We start from the raw sequence: 19,401 nt of genomic DNA, 5'->3' as shown, positions 1-19,401 counted from the left end.
GGTAGTTTAAGACTTTGGAACTACTTTTAATTCCAAAGTCGAATTTGCATATAACTTTAATTTAAAAGCAGCCAGCAATGCAGGCCTGCCTTTAAAATGACACTGGGCACCTCAGCAGTGCACCTATGGGTGCACTACCTATGCTGGGGTCCCTAAACCTACATGCCCTACCATATACTACGGACTAATAGGTAGGTTGAGTTAGCCAATTATAATTAGCCTAATTTGCATACTGATTTTACACAGAGCACAGGCCCTGGGACTGGTTAGCAGTACCCAGGGCACCATCAGAGTCAGGAAAACACCAGCAAAAAGGGGAAAATGGGGGAAAAGTTAAGGGGCCTCTGCAATTAGCCCTGTTCTCTCACACAGCTCAACCCTAAAAAACGGGGACAAACAAAATGGATTCACCAGCTATTGTGGGAGTTGTCCTATTCAATTTGTACTCCAGTCAAAGGGAGCTTGGTGAGCTAGATTAGTTCACTACATTTGAAATTTCAAGCACATTTGTTTTAAATAAAATATGTCAGTACTTGACATGACTGCAAGAAAACCATGTTATGTCACCAGATATTTTTTGAATTTCATATTATTTCCTTGAGACTGAAAACGTTCCGTTCTAGAAGCTCGAGAATGAGGGTTTTAGGAAAATGTATGGAGATTTTTTGATTTTTTTCCGTTTTTCAGATTATATGGATTCAAAATGGCAAAGACATTCAGAATAGCTTTAGTGGGTTAAACTTTCGCCACATAAACTATTGTAAAAGTCTAGATGTTCATGCAAACGTTGGAAGGCATAATACTTTGGAGACAATTGGTTGTGAGACTATGGAGAATGTATACAGAAAGTACCTTTTGCAGCTTTGTTCTACGAGTGATGGCAAAGCTATTTGCAGAATTGTTTTTGTTTTGTCGGGAAGCATAAAACTTTGCAGGGAACAGAGTGTGCTCACTCTGTATGTGATCCTGGGGTCAATGGGCTGCACTCCAGGGGATGGAACAAATGGTGGGGTGAGAAGCACGACTGTCACATGCACTCCTATTCTGAGCATTTATTGTTACGATGCTTCAGCAACAGAAACATCGGGAATCAAATTTATAGTCCTAAATTCAGTACCACTTTGGATACTATTCAAACTAACCTCCTTAAAATATGACATTGATGAATAGCAAAATTAGGGAAGTGTTTTCTATACCTTTGGTAACAGAAAATACCCAATTGTATTTAGCATTCAAAAAGATAGTTTATTGAATAATAGTTGTAACAGAAACAGAGATTGTATTTTCTTGCAAAGAGAGGCGAAAGGACAGAGATGAAAACCCAAAGAGAGAGCCTTGGCACAGTGAATAGCCACACTTCCCAGCCAGCGCCCCTGCTGAGGTGGCAATTTATGGGGTCTTCGGGAGTAAATTTACAACAGATATGGCATTTAAAATGCTCTCCATTGACCTATGTTGTTGAAAGTTAGTAACCAATGATTAATTCATTATTGTCCAAACAAGAGCACACTTCCTTGGTCAGTGGCAAGGCACGTGATGGACATCTTGGGTGCCTTTTCGGTTGTTTTAGGTGCCCTTTGGTTCATTTTGCTGTTCCTTCTCCCGAGTTATGCATCTTGCTGAAGGTTTCCCAGTAGATTAGCGGTTCCATTAGGAGAGGCCCACTTTCTGCCTATAATTTCTGTTCACTTTGTTTCTCCTCTTGTGAGACAACTCTGCCGTCAATCACATCCTGGATGATGGTCCTTACAACTCGGCTTCTAATTGGATCTGGGGTTAAAAAAAGAAATGAAGAGGTGAACAATGGAATGCAGGTAGGATATCTTTAGAGAACAAATAATGTATATGAAGGCAGAAAAGGTTGTGGACATGTTGAATACATTATGGAATTTTGCTCTCATTTCGCAAACAAGGAATTCGATTTTGTCCTCTCCATTGCAATAATATTTTTACCTACGTTTTGTACCAATGTTGTACCCAAGTAGGTAGGCAAATAGCTTTCTAATTCGAGTCCAGAACGGTTTCATCTGTAAAAATGGCTCAGAATTAAACTGGTCAAAATGAATCATAAGGCCTTCTCTGTTCGGCATGTAATTGTCCTTTTGTGAACTTCCTAAGTTTGGTGCGTGTATCTTGTAAATGGTTTAACATTGAGCTTGTGCTTAAAATAAGCATTCTAATAATTATTTTATTATGATGGTGCATTCTTCTTATAGACAGTAACGCCAGTGGTTTTGCCTCCTGTCAATATTTTGATGTATGTTTTTTCCCTTGTGTAAAATTGCTTAAGTTAGTGCCATGCCCTGAGGTGAACATTCTACTTAGTGCATATGCCTCTTGTGAAATTTCAAGTTGGAATACATCTGTCTTGTGTGAAAAATCTAGTTGGTGCATGTACATCACGTGAGCACTAGTGCATGTGCTGCATTGGAACGTTCGCTTTGCTGAGGTAGCGCCTCTTCAGATCATTCTAATACTGTTGCTAGCCGCTCATTTGAACATGCTAATATTGGTGCATGTTCCTCATTGTGAATAAGTTTACACTGATGCATGTTCCTCATGACAAATGACTAGTTAGTGCAAATGCGTCATGTGAAGCGTCTTATGTGGTGCAAGCACCTCGTGGTAATTTGATAGTTCGTGCATATGTGTCATGTGGCCTTTGTCCATGGTGTTTGTGCATCATGTAAATATTAACTTTGGAGCATGTGCCTCAATATGAACATCCTTATTGGTGCATATGAATGTTCTAGTTCTAGGTTCTAGCGTGCACTTTGTGGGAATGTTCAAATTATAATCGCAGTAATGTAAATGATTCATGAGAAGGTTCTCCTAATGGAAAATGTATGTCGTGTGAACTTTATAGTTGATGCATGCGCATTAGCTGATTGTTCTGTGTGGTACGCGTGCAACATGTAAATATGATAAAATGTGTAGACACTCAGGTAAACATTCTAATGTTGATGCATATTTCTTTTGTCAGCATCCTGTTGTTCCTGCATGACCTGTATGTGAACATTCTATCATTGGTGCTTTTCTGTCATGTGACCATCCTGACATCTCTGGCTCTAGTATGCCTTGAGTGAGGTGACCGTCTTTATATAACTTGGTCATGAAGGCCCTCTTCATTGTCAGCTTTCCTTCATTCAATAGTCAAGCAATTCTCCCTAGGAAAAACCAGTGTGTGTGCGTGTGCTTGAGAAAGTACCCTAGAATTTGATAAATGAAGGAAAGAGAGTGGACCCCTCATTACGTCAGATGTACAAGGCACAAGAACCAACAACTGTGATATTCAGCCATTATCACAAAGCAAACAGAAAGAGAGGACACATACCTTTTGATGAGCTAGAACTCTTGGGCTTTGGTTCTACGTAGCCACTGAAAAGAAACAACATACATACACATGACTGAGAATGCGTTGTTTTATAATGTCTATAAGCAATTTTTGATGTCCAGTGACATTACAGGTTTCAAATTAGGTTTTGCCAAGGGGTTCTCTATGTCACTTTTTTCACTGTCTTCACTGCAATGGCATCTCAGGTGAAGGAATTTGCCTGAAATCAAAATATTGATAGTGAAGGTGTTCAATATTTGACATCTTACCTGCTCTCGCCCTCAAGCAGGCGCCGGTAGGTCTCAATCTCCCTCTCCAGCCTGGTCTTGATGTCCAGGAGTTGCTCGTACTCTGCCATATTGTTCTCCATGTCGCCCTTGATTTGCCCAAGCTCCTCCTCCAGGTGGCTGATCTTTACTTGAAGTTGTGCTAGCTGGGCGCAGTAGTTCCCTTCTGTTTCTGCTAAGCTGGTTTCAAGGGATGATTTCTACGGGTAAACAAGGCAAGAGGGACACCTGACACAACTTGATGATGTGCATTGTAGGTGGCAGTGGGTTGTATTGACTGTGCATGATGAAGAATGGGTCTAGCCAATAACCCTGCTCTCAAGTTCAGAATGATATACTGCAGTCAGGTATGTTGAGGTGTGACATTACCAATCCTGCCTTGGATTTTGATTGAAAAATAGGCATATGCCAATTAAGCACATGCAGTTGGTGTTAGCAGTCTTAGAGCCTACTGCCTCATACCCAAGAAGAGTCCAGGTTGCCATAAAAGCAGCATGGAGCCGTTATTAGAGGGGAGACCCTGCGATGATGGCTAAATGCTCCATGTTTTATTTTCATTAACATGTTGAATGCAACCTTGTAATAGTACCACGCTATTCATGGTATGTTGAATCCATCCCACTTCCTCTGCGACCCTTTCCTGGCTTTTCAGTTTTCTCAGAATCAGCTTGACTCTCTCTGCCTTAGCAAGGGGCTTCAACACACACAGTCACCCATTCTCATTTCTTATCACTCAGAACATATATATTGTTTTACATACACTAGACGTTGAAATATTGACCATAAGGACTGCTTTCTTACTCTACAGTTCTTCTTTACCCTCCCACTGTTATTGAGGGAGTTGTTTCCCATAACTCAAAAAATCATTGTTTACGTTTTAAGTATTGGATATATGTTTTGATTCCTTGTGTGATTCCTAGTATGGTTTATATTTTATTTATATGTATAGCGTTGTAGGTTACTGGAAGTTGGGTTTACTCCTGACATTTATGTAGCTTGCAAATAATGCATTAGGTTTCTTAATTGAGCTATTAATGGCCCTTAGTTCGGTTGCCTTTGGAATATCTTTTCAGACCTATGCTGACCATACTCACTTGATTGTCAGACCAGTTGGTAAATTAGAGTAGCCAGAACACAACTTCAAAATGTGCTCAAGAAAGCTGGTGCTTTGGATGCACAATAGCTCATTCCCTATTAATGGGGGTAAAACTGAGGTTGTAGTGTTCAGGCCTGATACTACGTAAACAGTGAGATGGTGTCCGAAGGAGCTTGAAGAGTTACCCGTGCAAGCTTGCTGCTTGAATGTGAGAGTAGGCAAAGGCTTCAATTTTGGGAGAGCCTACTATGTGGAATCTGTATGTACCACCATTTTCACATTATTGTATGTTCTTAATAAGTTCCTCCCTTACATACCTAAGTCTGCTAGAAGAGATAAGGTCCGGTCATTTATCATCTCTTGCATGGACTATTACAATTCTGTTCTAGTGGGTGTGCCCAAATATCCTATTGATTACCTCCAATCCCTGCACAAAGCTGTTTTTAGCTAGTTATAGGCCTGAAAAGAATTGTGCCCCTTTATGCATGTTCAGACATTTTAAACTGGCTTCTTGTTTACGAAAGATGTTTGTGTACAGTGCTTTGCCTGGGTCATAAAACCATAGATCAGGTAAATCAGAATATGTGCATAAACACCATCTTTTCATTGTATAATCGTGGGAGAGAAATGAGATCTTCCAACAATGGCCTAATTTTGGCTCTCAAGTTTAAGAAAGTCAGAGAAGGATGACGTCATCTCGGAGTGCTCAAAGGTAGAATTTGGAATTCTCTACCGCCGATCGTCAGGCCACAATCAAATCTGATGCAGTTCAGGAAATCTGTCAAGACCAATTAGTTTAGGCTCAGTTTAGGAAATTAGTCGGTTAATACTACTCTCTCCCTGTTCTGTTAAGATTGCTCATGCATCCTGCTTCTTTAATATACTTTAAGCCGTTAGGAAATAGCTGCTTGCACTCTACAAATGCAACCAATCAACTAACAGGCCACTCAATAGTTGGCTACTATGTGTAACATCTAGATTGGTGGAACAATGTCTCATTTCAAAGACAAACTGTGTTCTTTCTGCGATTACTAAAATGAGATTTAAAGCTTATTCCGTTATAGTGTTCTGACTAACATAGATAAGTTCACCCCTGCTAAATTTCAAAGCGTGATTAGCTGCGCCAGTCCAGAATTTCTCTTTGCATTTTGAGACTTGTAGGTGTATATTATACCGTTGTAAAACCAGAACTACAAGTTCTACAAGCGAAAAAAACAACTTGACAGGACTAGCTATCCATGGAAGGATCTAGGAAAAGTGGCAGTTAAGAAAGTGCTCTCACACTCTGGAGAGAGACCTATGAGCTATATGTGGTGCTTTCTTAATTTTCCTGTTGTTAAAGATGTTCCTGAATAGATGGGGATCTAATATGCATGGAAAGATTTCTCACCTGTGAAGTATCTTTAGAAAGCACTGGAATGATTGACACAACTTACCATTGCCAGAGCTGCCTGCAGTTCAATTTCCAAGGACTGGAGAGTGCGTTTCAAGTCGGAGATCTGACTCTTGCTCGACTGCACCTGCTCAACACCGGCAGAGATCTCTTGCTTGATGGCATTGCTCTAAGAGACAGTATGGGTGTGAGTGATGTTTACATATTTACACAGTACAAAAACAGATGGATGGACTGCTTGAAATAATCTCAGCCGCTGGTAATTAGCCGGGATGCATTCCATTACATCGACTTTAAATTGTCTGTGCCATTGCAGACAGCGACCAACCATATGTGAATCAGTATTTAAAACACACATCCTCCCAACCCTAAGGCATCAGAGTGGACCAGTCTGTGGGAACTCTGAATGGCTAAGAAGTCCTGGGCAAAATCAGTGAGGTTACACAGAGTATGAATTGGGACTCACTCTGCGACAGCATTTATGGGCATTTCAGGGGTCATTAGTTTGTTAGGAAATACCTAAGTTTCCCATCGTCCAGTTAGCCATATCCCACAGCCCACAAGACATGCACCATGCAGTTTTCCTCCCCTCCTCACCGCTTCCAGGAACTTTGCTTCAGCATCCTGGCGATTCTTTTCTGCCATCTCCTCGTATTGGTTTCGCATGTCGCTGAGGAGCTTCAACAGGTTGATGCCTGGGGCGGCATTCATCTCTACGCTGACCTCCCCTTGGGCTCCCCCGAGTCCCTTCATTTCCTACAGGAGGAGTAGCAAAATGTCAAGAGCATAAATCATAGGTAGGAATACAAGAGTTTGAAAGACTACAAGAAACAGTCACCCTTTCTACTATTTTTATAGTTGTTTTCGTAGAGGTCAATTCACCAAAGTACCGAAACTTGCAGAAGTGACATCAAGCATCATTTGATCCCCAACAAAATCTCACTTTTGGCTGGTATCCCATTGTGGGCCCCTCAAAAGCCTCCTATTAGCTTTTAAGTAGAGAGCGAAAGGGCAATAATTGTGCACTACAATCAGGAAAATGGCTCTTTGACCTATATTTACTTTCTTTCTTCCACTTTTTTTGATCCCTGGGACCAATGATGCCAAGAGTAGTGGCAGGGGTACAAACGGAAAATTCAGTGGTTGCAGCTGCTGTCCTTTGTTGCAATAATTCACATCCATGGTTGCTTTCACTAAAGACATCATAGCCTAGTTGGTTGCTGCAGATTATGACACATCAAATACCCCCAATAAAACACAATGTTGTTGAGGGTTAGTAGCAGCATCTACTTCTCCACAGGGGATATCAGCAGATATACTTTAAAATTATTGCATTTTTAAGTGCCATACTGGGAATTACCGTAAATTCATATTTTTGGCATCTTGACAAGAGCTTATTAATTTTTGTGTTTGACTTAATGGTCGTAATGCTAGAGTAAAGAGAACAGGAACAGTAAGTTAGAAAGGGTTGGCATAAGAGGTACAATTTTAATTGATCTAAGTTTCCAAAATGTTCTAAGCAAGGAAGGCCATAGTGGACAAAGGAAGAGGAATTGTGAAACGGGAAGGTTGTGAGGTCTGCTGGCAAGGAGACACAGACTAGCTGTGGGAAATGACTAAGAATAATTGCTTGCTGCCGCCATCTGGTGTAACTGGCAAATCACATGTTCAAAATCTTTTAAAACATAAAATCTGCATTTCACTCTATTGAGGTTAGTAAATCCAGTACCATTAAAATGGGAAATTACATCTACTGGTTATACTGCCATATTGTACAAAGTGCTCTAAAACGTGTTGTAACCAGAGAACATATGGAGGTGTGATGTGAGCGAAGGTTGTGTAGTGTAGTTTATTATGAAGTGGTATGTTTGTGAAGCAGATGTAGTAGGAAGATGTGCCTTGGGGTTGACTAAGGTATGGAAGGAAGGTGTATCTGTGAAATAAAGATTATATCCATGAAAATGTGATTTCTCAGAATACACAAGATGTGGTCTATCAACAAGAGAGAGATAATGGTTTAGCTAAAGGAGGCATGGCCTGGTAGGATGGAGATCGAATGTAGCAGGAACAAGGAAATGTCATCAAATGAGATGCGGCCCAACAAAATTAAGCAGATGTGGGCTAGCAGGAATGATAAATGTGTGACAGGAAGAAGGGGTTGTTGTCTAGCACAGAGAAGATATGCCACACTAGGAAGGCAATGTGGTATACTAATAAGATTGAAATGGGGTACAGTATAAAATGGAATCCGGACTAGTTAAATGAAAGAGTTGTGGTCTCACAAGAAAGATACATGGTCCAGCAGGAAAAAAGGCAACATGGACTAACAAGAAGAAAACATGGCTGGTGATGCATTCATGAAAAGGGACACATGACCTACCAGGAAGAATGTATGGTCTAAGAAAATGAAGAGGGATATGGGCTGTAGCAAAAAGAAGTGGTTCAGGAATCAGGAAGCTGAATTCGAATTAAAGAGTTTTAGACTCAGGTGCTGAGCACTCCCATCCCATATCTTTTGTTTCAATATACCCAAACTGCTCAATACTGAGGGTCCACATTTTGTTTGCATTAAAACCATCTATATTCATATTTTCCAGTGTTACACATTTAACAGTTTGCTTGTTTGGCAATATGATTTCTTTCAGAAAAAGTTCCCATGGTTTCTGAAAATGACTGAAATATTCATGTGAATGATAGTCCATCCTTTCATAATATTCCCGCTATCCAGTCACCAAGCAAACAAATGCTTGTCACCTCACTAGGGATACAACAGGGAGAATAAACTACTGTGCCCCCAACCTTAAATTTCTTCAGAGTACCAAAAATAGGATCTTCTTGGAAGAGGAGTAGGAGCAAAACATGTAATGCTGTTCACTTCTCAGGGGTCTCAGGTGTACAGTGCAAACCTGAGATGATAAGCTACGTGCAGGAGCTTTGGTATTAGGTAGATTGTCACCCACGGTGTTGAGAAATTGCTTCCTGACACTTGTATCTGTTAACTCTGTCTTGAGAAATCGGAATCATTCATACTCTTTCAAGAAAAAATGTAAGAAATAGTCAAAATTTGACAAATATTCTCTACATCTCTATGGCAACTTACCTTGTAATAATGAACAAGAATTGTCTGAATCATAGAATAAACTGATAGGTCTGGAATGGATGATTTGTTCAAAAGCACCCTTATCAGCAGACCAATGCAACTAACCTGGCATTCCACAGTTCCTGCATGGCTCAGATGTTTGTCAATTGCACACTCAAACTATTTCCTACATGTCCCAACCTAAAACATTCAAAAGATCTCCTAACCGCAGTTCTCTTCAGCTGTTAGTAAAATTAAGTTTCACTTTTGATATTGTGAATCATGCCTTAGAAGAAAGTTCCAAACCCAACCACAAAGATTTTTGTCAGAGATTTTCCTAGTCGAGACAGCCACAATTAAGGGAAAATTTTAACGAATCAGAAAATAAATTTCAAAGGCATGTAGCAACAACCTTTAGATTTCATCTATGTCAATACCAACGCTTTCATATCACTTTAGAAAAACATCAACTGCCCTCACCTCTTCGTGGTTCTTCTTGAGGGAAGCCAGCTCCTCCATCAGGTGCTCAACTTGTCCCTCAAGGTCAGACCTGGCTAAGGTCAACTCATCCAGAACCCTACGAAGCCCGTTGGTATCAGCTTCCACACTCTGGCGCATGAACAACTCATTTTCGTACCTAGAGAAATAAATAACTAGATATGTGAATAATGGCCAAGAAAAGACACATCTGAAAGTACATGTTCTAACTACTGAAGCTTCAAACATGTAAATTTGAGATTGCAACAGCACATTGTCATAAGCCCTGTGGCGCTTCAAATATACAACTAAATCTACATGCTTTTCTTTCATAAATGATGTACAAGTACAATATTGTTGAAGAATCCTATAACAAAAGACTGATAAGTAAAATGCCTCCACTGAAGGATTATAGAAATTCTCTTTAAAAACCCTTCAGATTGATTTGGTCTTTGAATGCCAGATTAGTGTCTCACAAAGCACCCAACATGTAAGTCAGATATGACTATTGGAAATTCAAGTCTACCAAACCCTTCAGGACGAGTAATAGTATACCTATTTGTGGAGTTAGTAAAAGAAATAGAGTTTAGATTGACTTTGTGTTGATGTACCTGCTGCTGACATCTGTGTGCAAAATGAAAGAGGATCAAATGCGATTTGCATCATTCTAAGGTCATTGAAACCTCTACCACTAAATTGCTCACAAAGTAAAACCTGGCGATTTCCCTTAGATAGACAGAGTGTGTAGTAGACCCTAGATAAACTCTCAATAAGTTTTCTAAAGGTTGAGCCATGTGACAGTATGTTGCTTACAATCCAACTGTGCATGGAAATGCGTATGTTTAGGAATGTTCCATAAATTGACATATCTATTTGAAATGTTTTAAAGGTCTCAATGCTGGTCGTCGGACACTAAAACAAACTTCCTCCATGCAACAGAAGCAAAGTAATTGTATAATGAGATTGTGTCAATATTAAACACAAGACAAATTGTTCAGAATGCATTTTTAGAGTATGTAATTATTCAGCATAGCTACCCAGAGAAGTTAGTGCAATTCATTCCATCCCTTCGATCCTCACCTGAGTCCTCAGTATACATTTTTAATAGATCTCAGTTGCTGAGATTAATTCAATAATGTCACCCATCTCTGTGTTTTTTTGTCAGTGAACCAACCCTAAAGGTTTATTTCACCAGTGGAATGACAGGAAAATGTAATTCATATATAATGTATAGGAAAGAAAATACAGAGATTCAAAGTAAACATCGTTGCCCTATTTGCTCTTTTGAAATGTATTTGATTGGGTAATATTTCTTCCATACATGCTTTACAAAGTTTGGCAAGGTTTGAGTGATTATATAATGAGGAAGGTGAGAGAGATGGTCAGTGGTGATTGAGATAAGAAGCCATCCTTAGAGTAACTGGCCCTTGAAGGGTGAGATAAAAGAGTGGAAAGATAGAGGTTATCAGTCATTTGGATGTGTGAGAGTTAATAAGACCAGTGATTGAGCTCTTGTCTCAAGAGTCAACATCTCTATGACTCACAAGGTACTTTAACGATAGAAAACATGTTTTTTTGGCCAAAAGCAGATTTCAACTGTGAATACATCTAGATATAGTTTGTTAGAGGTACATAGGAGCATATCATTTGGATCTTTTAACCACTAAGGGCCTGGTTTAGAGTGTGGTAGACAGGGTACTCCATCACAAACATGACAGAGTGCTTTGTCCTCCAAACACAGTTCTGCCTGCTCTACTTTGAGTTAGTCGGACCATCAGGTTTCCGACTTCAGTGCCTCTGGTGGGCCCACTGTCATAACACTTACTTCAACTGCCAGATGTGGTAGGGGCTGTCAGGGTAAGAGACTACCCGCTTTATTTAGAGTGGAAAGTCAAATATACTAGTTTCTGTCCGTCTGTCTTGAACAGAAAAAAATAATGACCCCTCACATTCTTCTCCCAGAATGTTTGGCCCATTAGCATTTTGTTTTTTAGACTTAAACTCCTGCTGCTTTAGGAGTCTTTTGGAACAACAAAAAGGTTTGCTGCACGGCTGCCTAAAAGATGTGCAGGGAGTGGCTCCCGGAAGGCACAGAGATCACCGCAGGGCTGCCTGTGATCCCATAATTTGGCGGTTGGCAGACCGGTCAGGGTAGTGGAGGAGATGTCCTCTCTTACCCTGATGGATTTTGGGCCACCTATGAAGTTCTAGTTCAGGCCCTAAGGTTTCAGGATTTGAGCTGTATTTGGGAAAGGAATTGGTGCTTCATGGATAATTCGTTATCCTGATATTGACAAGGAGAGGTCTGGATGTACCTGACCGTTAGAAAGAGCCCATGTGGCAACAGTGAGAGCACATATTGTGACACACCAATGAAAAGGCTGTACAGTAAATAGTCTACTGTAGATAAGGCTATGATAATGGATTGATGGTGATGAAAGGAGGGTAAGGACAAGCAAGAATATATTGAGGTAGCTCTGTCTCTCAGATAAGGAATTGCCTTTGATGGAGGAATTCATAGACTTACTTAAGTTTGAAGTCGTCGGCAGCGAGTCTGGCATTGTCGATTTGCAGGACGACCCTGGCATTTTCAATAGATGCAGCAATGATCTGGAAGACAATAAAAGGTCACACTGGAAGGTCATGGTGCAGCAGGTGAAGTGTCTTTTCCAATAGGGCAATGCATCTGACCTTCAGAAAAAATCGATAATCTTCCAGAAACGAACTAAAGAGGCATTTACATTTTTTTGATGAAGTGTTTCTGACAACTCAAGGAGTATCTTTGCAGATATCTAGAGCATAGTACCATAGTATCCAAATCTATCGCTCCCTTGTTATTTAATTATATAGACACCACCATGCAATATCAGTAGAAACAACCTCGCTCCATAACGCTCGGAAACCGTGTTTTGGCTTCCCCTTACACAATCAATGCCAGTGGGTACTTTAGTCGAACCGACCGACACCTTTAAAGAAAACCAAGACTACAATTTCAAGAGTGCATTAAGTGAACATAGGTCATACTACATCCTGGTACTGTAAATATAGTGTTGCATGAGTCACCTGGAAGCAAAGCTGAACGGCTCAATGATCTGGCAGCCAGGTAATCGCACTTCTTTGCTCGGCATTTATCTCTGACAATCATGAAATTAACTACACATATTTCTAAGCGGGAAGTAGTACTGCCCAATACCCTCAGTCCTTTGCAACCGTATCAATATGTTTTTTTATTTTATTACAATAAATCAAAAGTACGAATCACAATGAGATAAATTTAGACTTTTGGCTCAGTCTTATGCAAAGAGCAGGAAAGATTTTAATAATTCGATGTGTCTAGATGATCTTAGTAGCAGTTTCTTTCAAGGAATGTGTGGGTTGTAAATAGGTTGTGTTTGAATTTAGATGCAGTGACGAAATAAAGAGCGAGAGTGCCCTACTTTACACATTTGGATAAGAAAGTGTGCTGTACTCTATGTAAAGCCCTATCTGAAACTACTGGAGACGAAATCCCTCCTCCAGACATTTAAAAAGTAAATACTCTATACGGTAAATATAAATCTCTGCATTAAACACAGCAATGTAACAATAACACACACTTATTTATTCAAGTATATCATCATTAAAAGTTTTTAATTATTTTTTTGATTGGCACTGTTGAAAAGCAATTGTGCAGAATGACTGACAAAGCATAACTTTCCTACCTTTTTTTGAAGATCCTCAATTATTGCATAATATTTGCTGTAGTCTTGAGGTACAATTGCTGCACGGTGTTTTGCATACCAGTCCTTGATTTTTTCTTCAAGGTCCGCGTTTGCCCTTTCCAGTTGTTTGACTTTTTCCAGATAGTTAGCAAGGCGGTCATTGAGGTTTTGCATGGTCTGCTTTTCCCCAGCAGAGAGGAGGCCCTCACCACCAAAATGCCCCCCACCAGCTACAATGCCAAAGCCCCCAATAGCTCCAGCACCAAATCCACCAGAACCGTAGCCACCACCAACACCTGCTCCCCCTCCATAGCCACTGCTCATACTAAAGCCACTACCATAGCCCTCTTGGGCTGCTCCACCACTGGTTTGGAAGCCACCAAAAGTGGGGCCACCACCACTTACTGAAACCCGGGTAGAACCAGCACTTTGGTGGAGGAAAGACATGATGTTCCTGAAGAACTGCTACCCTGCGAAGTAAGACTTAGTAGGAAAGCAGAGGGTGCTGGTGCAATGACTCGTGTTTGAGCCTTTATATACACAAGAGTAAACTGCTAAATCAACATGTTTGTTTCCAGATCAGACTCTCCCTCTCATTACTGTAGGTGCAATTAATTAATATTCGAGGCTTGTTTGGCGTATCCATTTCTCATCAAATTGTGAAAAGCCTCAGGGTGCTTGCTATCATCCCCTACGAGACAAAGCGGGTGGGGCAACGCTCATCATTCACTTCAATTAAGTAATCTAAACATGTTTTTAACACACAGCCCCCTTTCTTATGGCTTCACTTGTATGCCTGGAGCAATAACAAGCTTGGCAGCAGACACTTCTAAGTGTACACGGTGTGACACATGCTTTAAAAAAATATGAGCACAGAGAGGATAGACCAAGAACAAGTGCCTTGAATTGAGGTATCCTGGGGTACTGAAGGATACTTGCAGTTTTAGTGCCGTAGCAGATAACAAGTTTGTGCTCTGAAGTAACAGAAAGCTAAATAATGCTGTTGTGGTGGGTCGGGGGGGGGGACACACCGCTTTCTGGGTATGTGGTCTCAAACAGACTCCACATGCACATATAGGATCCCGTGCAAAGTACCTCAGATCTGGGATACCGCCTGTAATAAAAAGTTTCTTTTGAAAGAGCTTTGCTACTCCTTATTGCTAAGTTTAGTTTGACTGGACACACACTAAAGGCAATAAAGCAAATAAACAGCATACCTCAGATGTCTTTTGGAGAATCGTTATTCTCTTGGAGGCACATTTCTTTCTTTACACACACACACACACACGTGTATCCTAACCTAGACACGTATTACAGTTGTCATCCCACAGTCCGACTTCGTCATACATGCCCATGAGTTTGAACGCACTATGAATAGGCTCTTCAATATGGGCTCAAGAAACAACATTTTGGAGGCACCAGGTAGAAATTAAGCTATCATATTCACAGTCACAATAAAATTCTAGGTTTATAAGGTATGAGTGGAAATTGGGAAACCCATCCAATGTCAGTGGCTTAACGAAACTGGAGGGCTCCCCCCTGCAAAGAACATTGAAGGGGGCTCTTCCAGCTCACTCAGGCCAGGTACTATGCTGTTGGGCCCCACTTGAGCTCAGGGGCTTCCTGCACCGTGGGGACTGCGAAGGCCTTTGTTACGCCACTGTCCAGTGTGTGTTTCTTTTTTTGTGGAATTCACATTTGCGTTTTATCAATATAAATGTGGATGTCTGTGAAGGACAGTGCATCCTTTTGAAGTAGGTTAGTACTTCCAATCAGGGGTGGGTTCATTTTTGTGATCTGTAAGTGGGCCCTAAAATGGAAACAGATTTGAATGTTCTCAGTGTCCACATCCGTCTGCCATGGCTTAGAAGAGCTGCTGTAATGTTGTGACAGGATAGAGTTCCTGGTCCTCAGAGTATGAAGTGAGAAGTGAGAACTGCATGTGCTGTTGAGATAAGAAGGCATGCATAGAGTAAACTGCCCTTGTGGGCAAGAGGTCAGATAAAAGAGTGGTTATCAGTCATTTGGGTGTTTGAGTGTTAATAAGACCAGAGATTGGGCTCTTCTCTCAAGAGCCAAAATCTCTCTGACTCACAAGGTACTGTAAGGATAGAAAACATGTTCTTTTTTTGCCGGATTTCAACAGTGAGTATATCTAGATATAGTTTGTAAGAGGTAAGTGGGAGCACAGACTTGGATTATTTTAAAAACGAAGGGCTTGATTTTGAGCTCTGACTGCGAGAACTGAGAAATGCTTCTACAGTCCAGCACTGCCAGGAGCTGGGTGATGTAATTTCCTTCATGGTAATTGCATTCAGGTCACTACATTGCCCTCTCCCAGACATTGTTCTTAAAAGCAACTGTACAGAGCTTTGACTATTTTTATTCGCCTGAGGAGCAACCCTTAGCAGGTGGAAAAGAACCAGAGGATTTTATCTGTTATGCTTTGCACTAGACTAGTTCTCCCAGGAGTACTCACAAACGAAATCACATATTTACTTCTGTGCGAGCAGGAGAAACTGCCTTTTCTAAATGAGTAAGTCGAAGGAATGCCTCTTGAACATAGCAGAAGGACTATGTTGGTGGATGTTAGACCTGACAGCCTTGCGGTGATCACCCCTAACTTTTTGCCTGCCTCCCTTCACTTTTTGGACACTGTTTTTGCTGGTTTTTAGACTCTGCGCACTTTACCACTGCTAACCAGTGCTAAAATGCATATGCTCTGTCCCTTTAAACATGGTAACATTGGATCATACTCAATTGGACTATTTAATTTACTTATAAGTCCCTAGTCGAAGGCATTATATGTGCCCAGGGCTTGTAGATTAAATGCTACTAGTGGACCTGCAGCACTGATTGTGCCACCTACTTAAGTAGCCCCTTAACCTTGTCTCAAGCCTGCCATTGCAAGGCCTGTGTGTGTAGTTTCACTGTCACTTCGACTTGGCATTCAAAAGTACTTGCCAAGCCTAAAATTCCCCTTTTTCTACATATAAGTCACCCCTAAGGTGTGCCCTAGGTATCCCCTAGGGCAGGGTGCTGTGTGGGTAAAAGGCAGGACATGTACCTGTGTAGTTTACATGTCCTGGTAGTGTAAAACTCCCAAATTCGTTTTTACACTACTGTGAGGCCTGCTCCCTTCATAGGCTAACATTGGGGCTGCCCTCATACATTGTTGGAGTGGTAGCTGCTGATCTGAAAGGAGTAGGAAGGTCATATTTAGTATGGCCAGAATGGTAATACAAAATCCTGCTGACTGGTGAAGTTGGATTTAATATTACTATTTTAGAAATGCCACTTTTAGTAAGTGAGCATTTCTCTGCACTTAAATCTTTCTGTACCTTACAATCCACGTCTGGCTGGGTTTAGTTGATAGCTCCTTGTGCATTCACTCAGGCACACCCCAAACACAGGATATTCAGCCTCACTTGCATACATCTGCATTTTGAATGGGTCTTCCTCGGCTGTGAGGGTGGAGGGCCTGCTCTCACACAAAGGACTGCCACACCCCCTACTGGGACCCTGGCAGACAGGATTGAACTGAAAGGGGACCTGGTGCACTTCTAAGCCACTCTTTGAAATCTCCCCCACTTCAAAGGCACATTTGGGTATAAAATCAGGGCCTCTGCCCTACCACCTCAGACACTTCCTGGAGAGGAAACTTGTAACCAGAACCTGCATCCTGCCAAGAAGAACTGCCTGGCTGCCTAAAGGACTCACCTGACTGCTTTCTGTGAAGGACTGCTGCCTTGCTGTTGCCCTGCTGCCTTGCTGCTCCCTGGCTGTGCTGAAGAAGTGCTCTCCAAGGGCTTGGATAGAGCTTGCCTCCTGTTCCCTGAAGTCTCAGGACCAAAAAGACTTCTCTCTTGCAACTGGACTCCTTGTGCAGCGAAAATTCGACACACAGCTTGCCAGAAACGACGCACAGCATATCCTGCGGTGAAAAATTCACCGCACGCCGAACCGGAACAACGCCGCTCAAATTCGCAAGGAAAAAATTAACACGGCGCCTGCGATGCGACCGGAACTTTGACGCCCGGCCAACCAGCCGACCTGGGACGACGCAGCCCGACCTCCAGAGGAGGCACCTGCCGTGCGGGCGAAATTTCCCCGCGCCGCCCACCGGAACGACGCAGAGTGTGTCACAACCCCAGGATTCCACGCACAGACCCCGGGGCATCTGAAAACCCCACAACCCAAAGAGGATCCACGACCGAGTGCCGGAAATCGGCACACTGCCATCCCTGCGTGGAAACTAACCAACGCCTTGACCGTGTGCGGCCCGAGAAATTGACGCACACCTCGTTGTTTCCCCGCTTCTCCTCCTCTGCAGCCCTTTGCGGAGATTTTTCACGCGAACCAGGTACTTTGTGCTTGAAAGAGACTTTGTTTGCTTTTAAAGGACTTAAGGCACTTTATATCACTTTTCAGTGATATCTTTACATTTTCTTATTGCATCTTTCATCGTTTTGACCTGCAAATATTCAGATAAATATTATATATTGTTCTAAACACTGTGTGGTATATTTTTGTGGTGCTATATTGTGTTATTGTATGATTTATTGCACAAATACTTTACACATTGCCTTCTAAGTTTAGCCTGACTGCTCAGTACCAAGCTATCAGAGGGTGGGCACAGGATAATTTGGATTGTGTGTGACTTACCCTGACTAGAGTGAGGGTCCTTGCTTGGGCGGAGGTAACCTGACTGCCAACCAAAGACCCCATTTCTAACAGTGGACAATAACAATTTCCGGGTGGAGAAAACAAATCATGTGAATATGCTTTTATGCATTATTTACGAATGCTGATTTTTAAATCAGGGACACAATAATGCATACATGAATGATGCCCCATGTGAATTCTTTTGGAAACCTTCACATTTTGTCATATTTTATGAAGAACGTCTGGGACTCTACTGAATGAAAAAAAAAGAAAAAAAAATATACTCCAGAGGTAGCAGTAATAAAAAAAGGTAAAATATCAGATTTGTTAATTGGGGTTTTGTGAATTTGATTTTGCGAGTCAGCAATGAGTATTTTATTTGTAAATTGCTCATCTTTCCTCGCGTTGCTCAATGTTGCATGATTTCACTTTTGAATATTCAGAAAATTCTATATAGAAAACCTCCCAAATTTCATCATGCTTCATATTCTTCATTTTACATCATCTGCAAATGAAAAAGAGTTTCATTGTCGAAGGTATTTTGGTAATGGTGTTGTGAAATTCGAATCATTTGAGTTCATGTAATTATGTGAATTTTAGGGAGGATTGCACAAAATTAGACATAATTATGTGAAATGCAAATGTGAGAAAAAGTTTTCTTGCATGGTCACCCCATTTCTTTTGCTGAATTTTATTGCTGTTTTTAAGCCTTTGCACAGTGGCAGCGGCTTACCATTGTAGCCTTACTGCTCTAGTGTAAAACCTGCAGTGCGATTTGTTAAATGACTCCTTTTTAACAGGTAAAAACCTTCCATTCAAATATTAGTAAGTCTCTCCTATGGAAGCCTTGAAGGCCACAATATGGTGTGCACTGTCAGAAGGCTAGTTAGAATAAGCCTCTGCCATGGTGCTGAACCTTACAAAGGTGAACCTTCACTCAGCGTACTGGTAGACTTGCAAAAGGATACCCTAGTGGACTGAACCTGCTGCATTTGACATCTTGACATGTGAGGAGGTCCCAAGGAGATTGAACCCCCTTCCTGTTGATATTCAAGGACAGATAAATCTGTAAGGATCATAAAGCAGAGGCTCTGGGTGGATCAAGGAATATATAAAGCTGAAATGGACATTCTTGTATTGAATCCCAACTGATAAGAGGCAACTGGACCTGGACCGGTCTTTGCTGTTGCCCTCTGCCTGACACCATGACAGACTCTTAGAAGTGCACTTTATGGTTGCTTGGGCATAGAAAGAAGTGTGGGAACGTTTAAAAACTGTTGCTTCAAGGGGCCCGACTGCAAAAAATATCCGCCAAAGAAGTTCCTCAGCATCAGCTGATTTTCACGTTTGTCACAATCTGAGAAGAGTT

The 19,401-nt window shown here is 41.4% G+C and overlaps 1 protein-coding gene across 1 annotated transcript; it reads right to left on the bottom strand.

The window, feature by feature from the left end:
* Window positions 1-1,219: 1,219 nt before the first annotated feature.
* Window positions 1,220-13,890, bottom strand: LOC138299389 (keratin, type I cytoskeletal 47 kDa-like). Its single transcript, XM_069237616.1, has 8 exons — window positions 13,368-13,890; window positions 12,194-12,276; window positions 9,670-9,826; window positions 6,708-6,866; window positions 6,154-6,279; window positions 3,604-3,821; window positions 3,335-3,378; window positions 1,220-1,770 (listed from the first exon to the last, which is right to left on the bottom strand). Exons 1-8 carry the CDS (start codon window positions 13,812-13,814, stop codon window positions 1,673-1,675), a joined length of 1,332 nt encoding a protein of 443 aa, XP_069093717.1. The 5' UTR covers window positions 13,815-13,890; the 3' UTR covers window positions 1,220-1,672.
* Window positions 13,891-19,401: the final 5,511 nt, after the last annotated feature.

The sequence above is a fragment of the Pleurodeles waltl genome, chromosome 6, assembly GCF_031143425.1.
Source record: "Pleurodeles waltl isolate 20211129_DDA chromosome 6, aPleWal1.hap1.20221129, whole genome shotgun sequence".
In the NCBI taxonomy this organism is placed as follows: domain Eukaryota; kingdom Metazoa; phylum Chordata; class Amphibia; order Caudata; family Salamandridae; genus Pleurodeles; species Pleurodeles waltl.
This window is presented reverse-complemented; position numbering and strand designations above follow the sequence as displayed.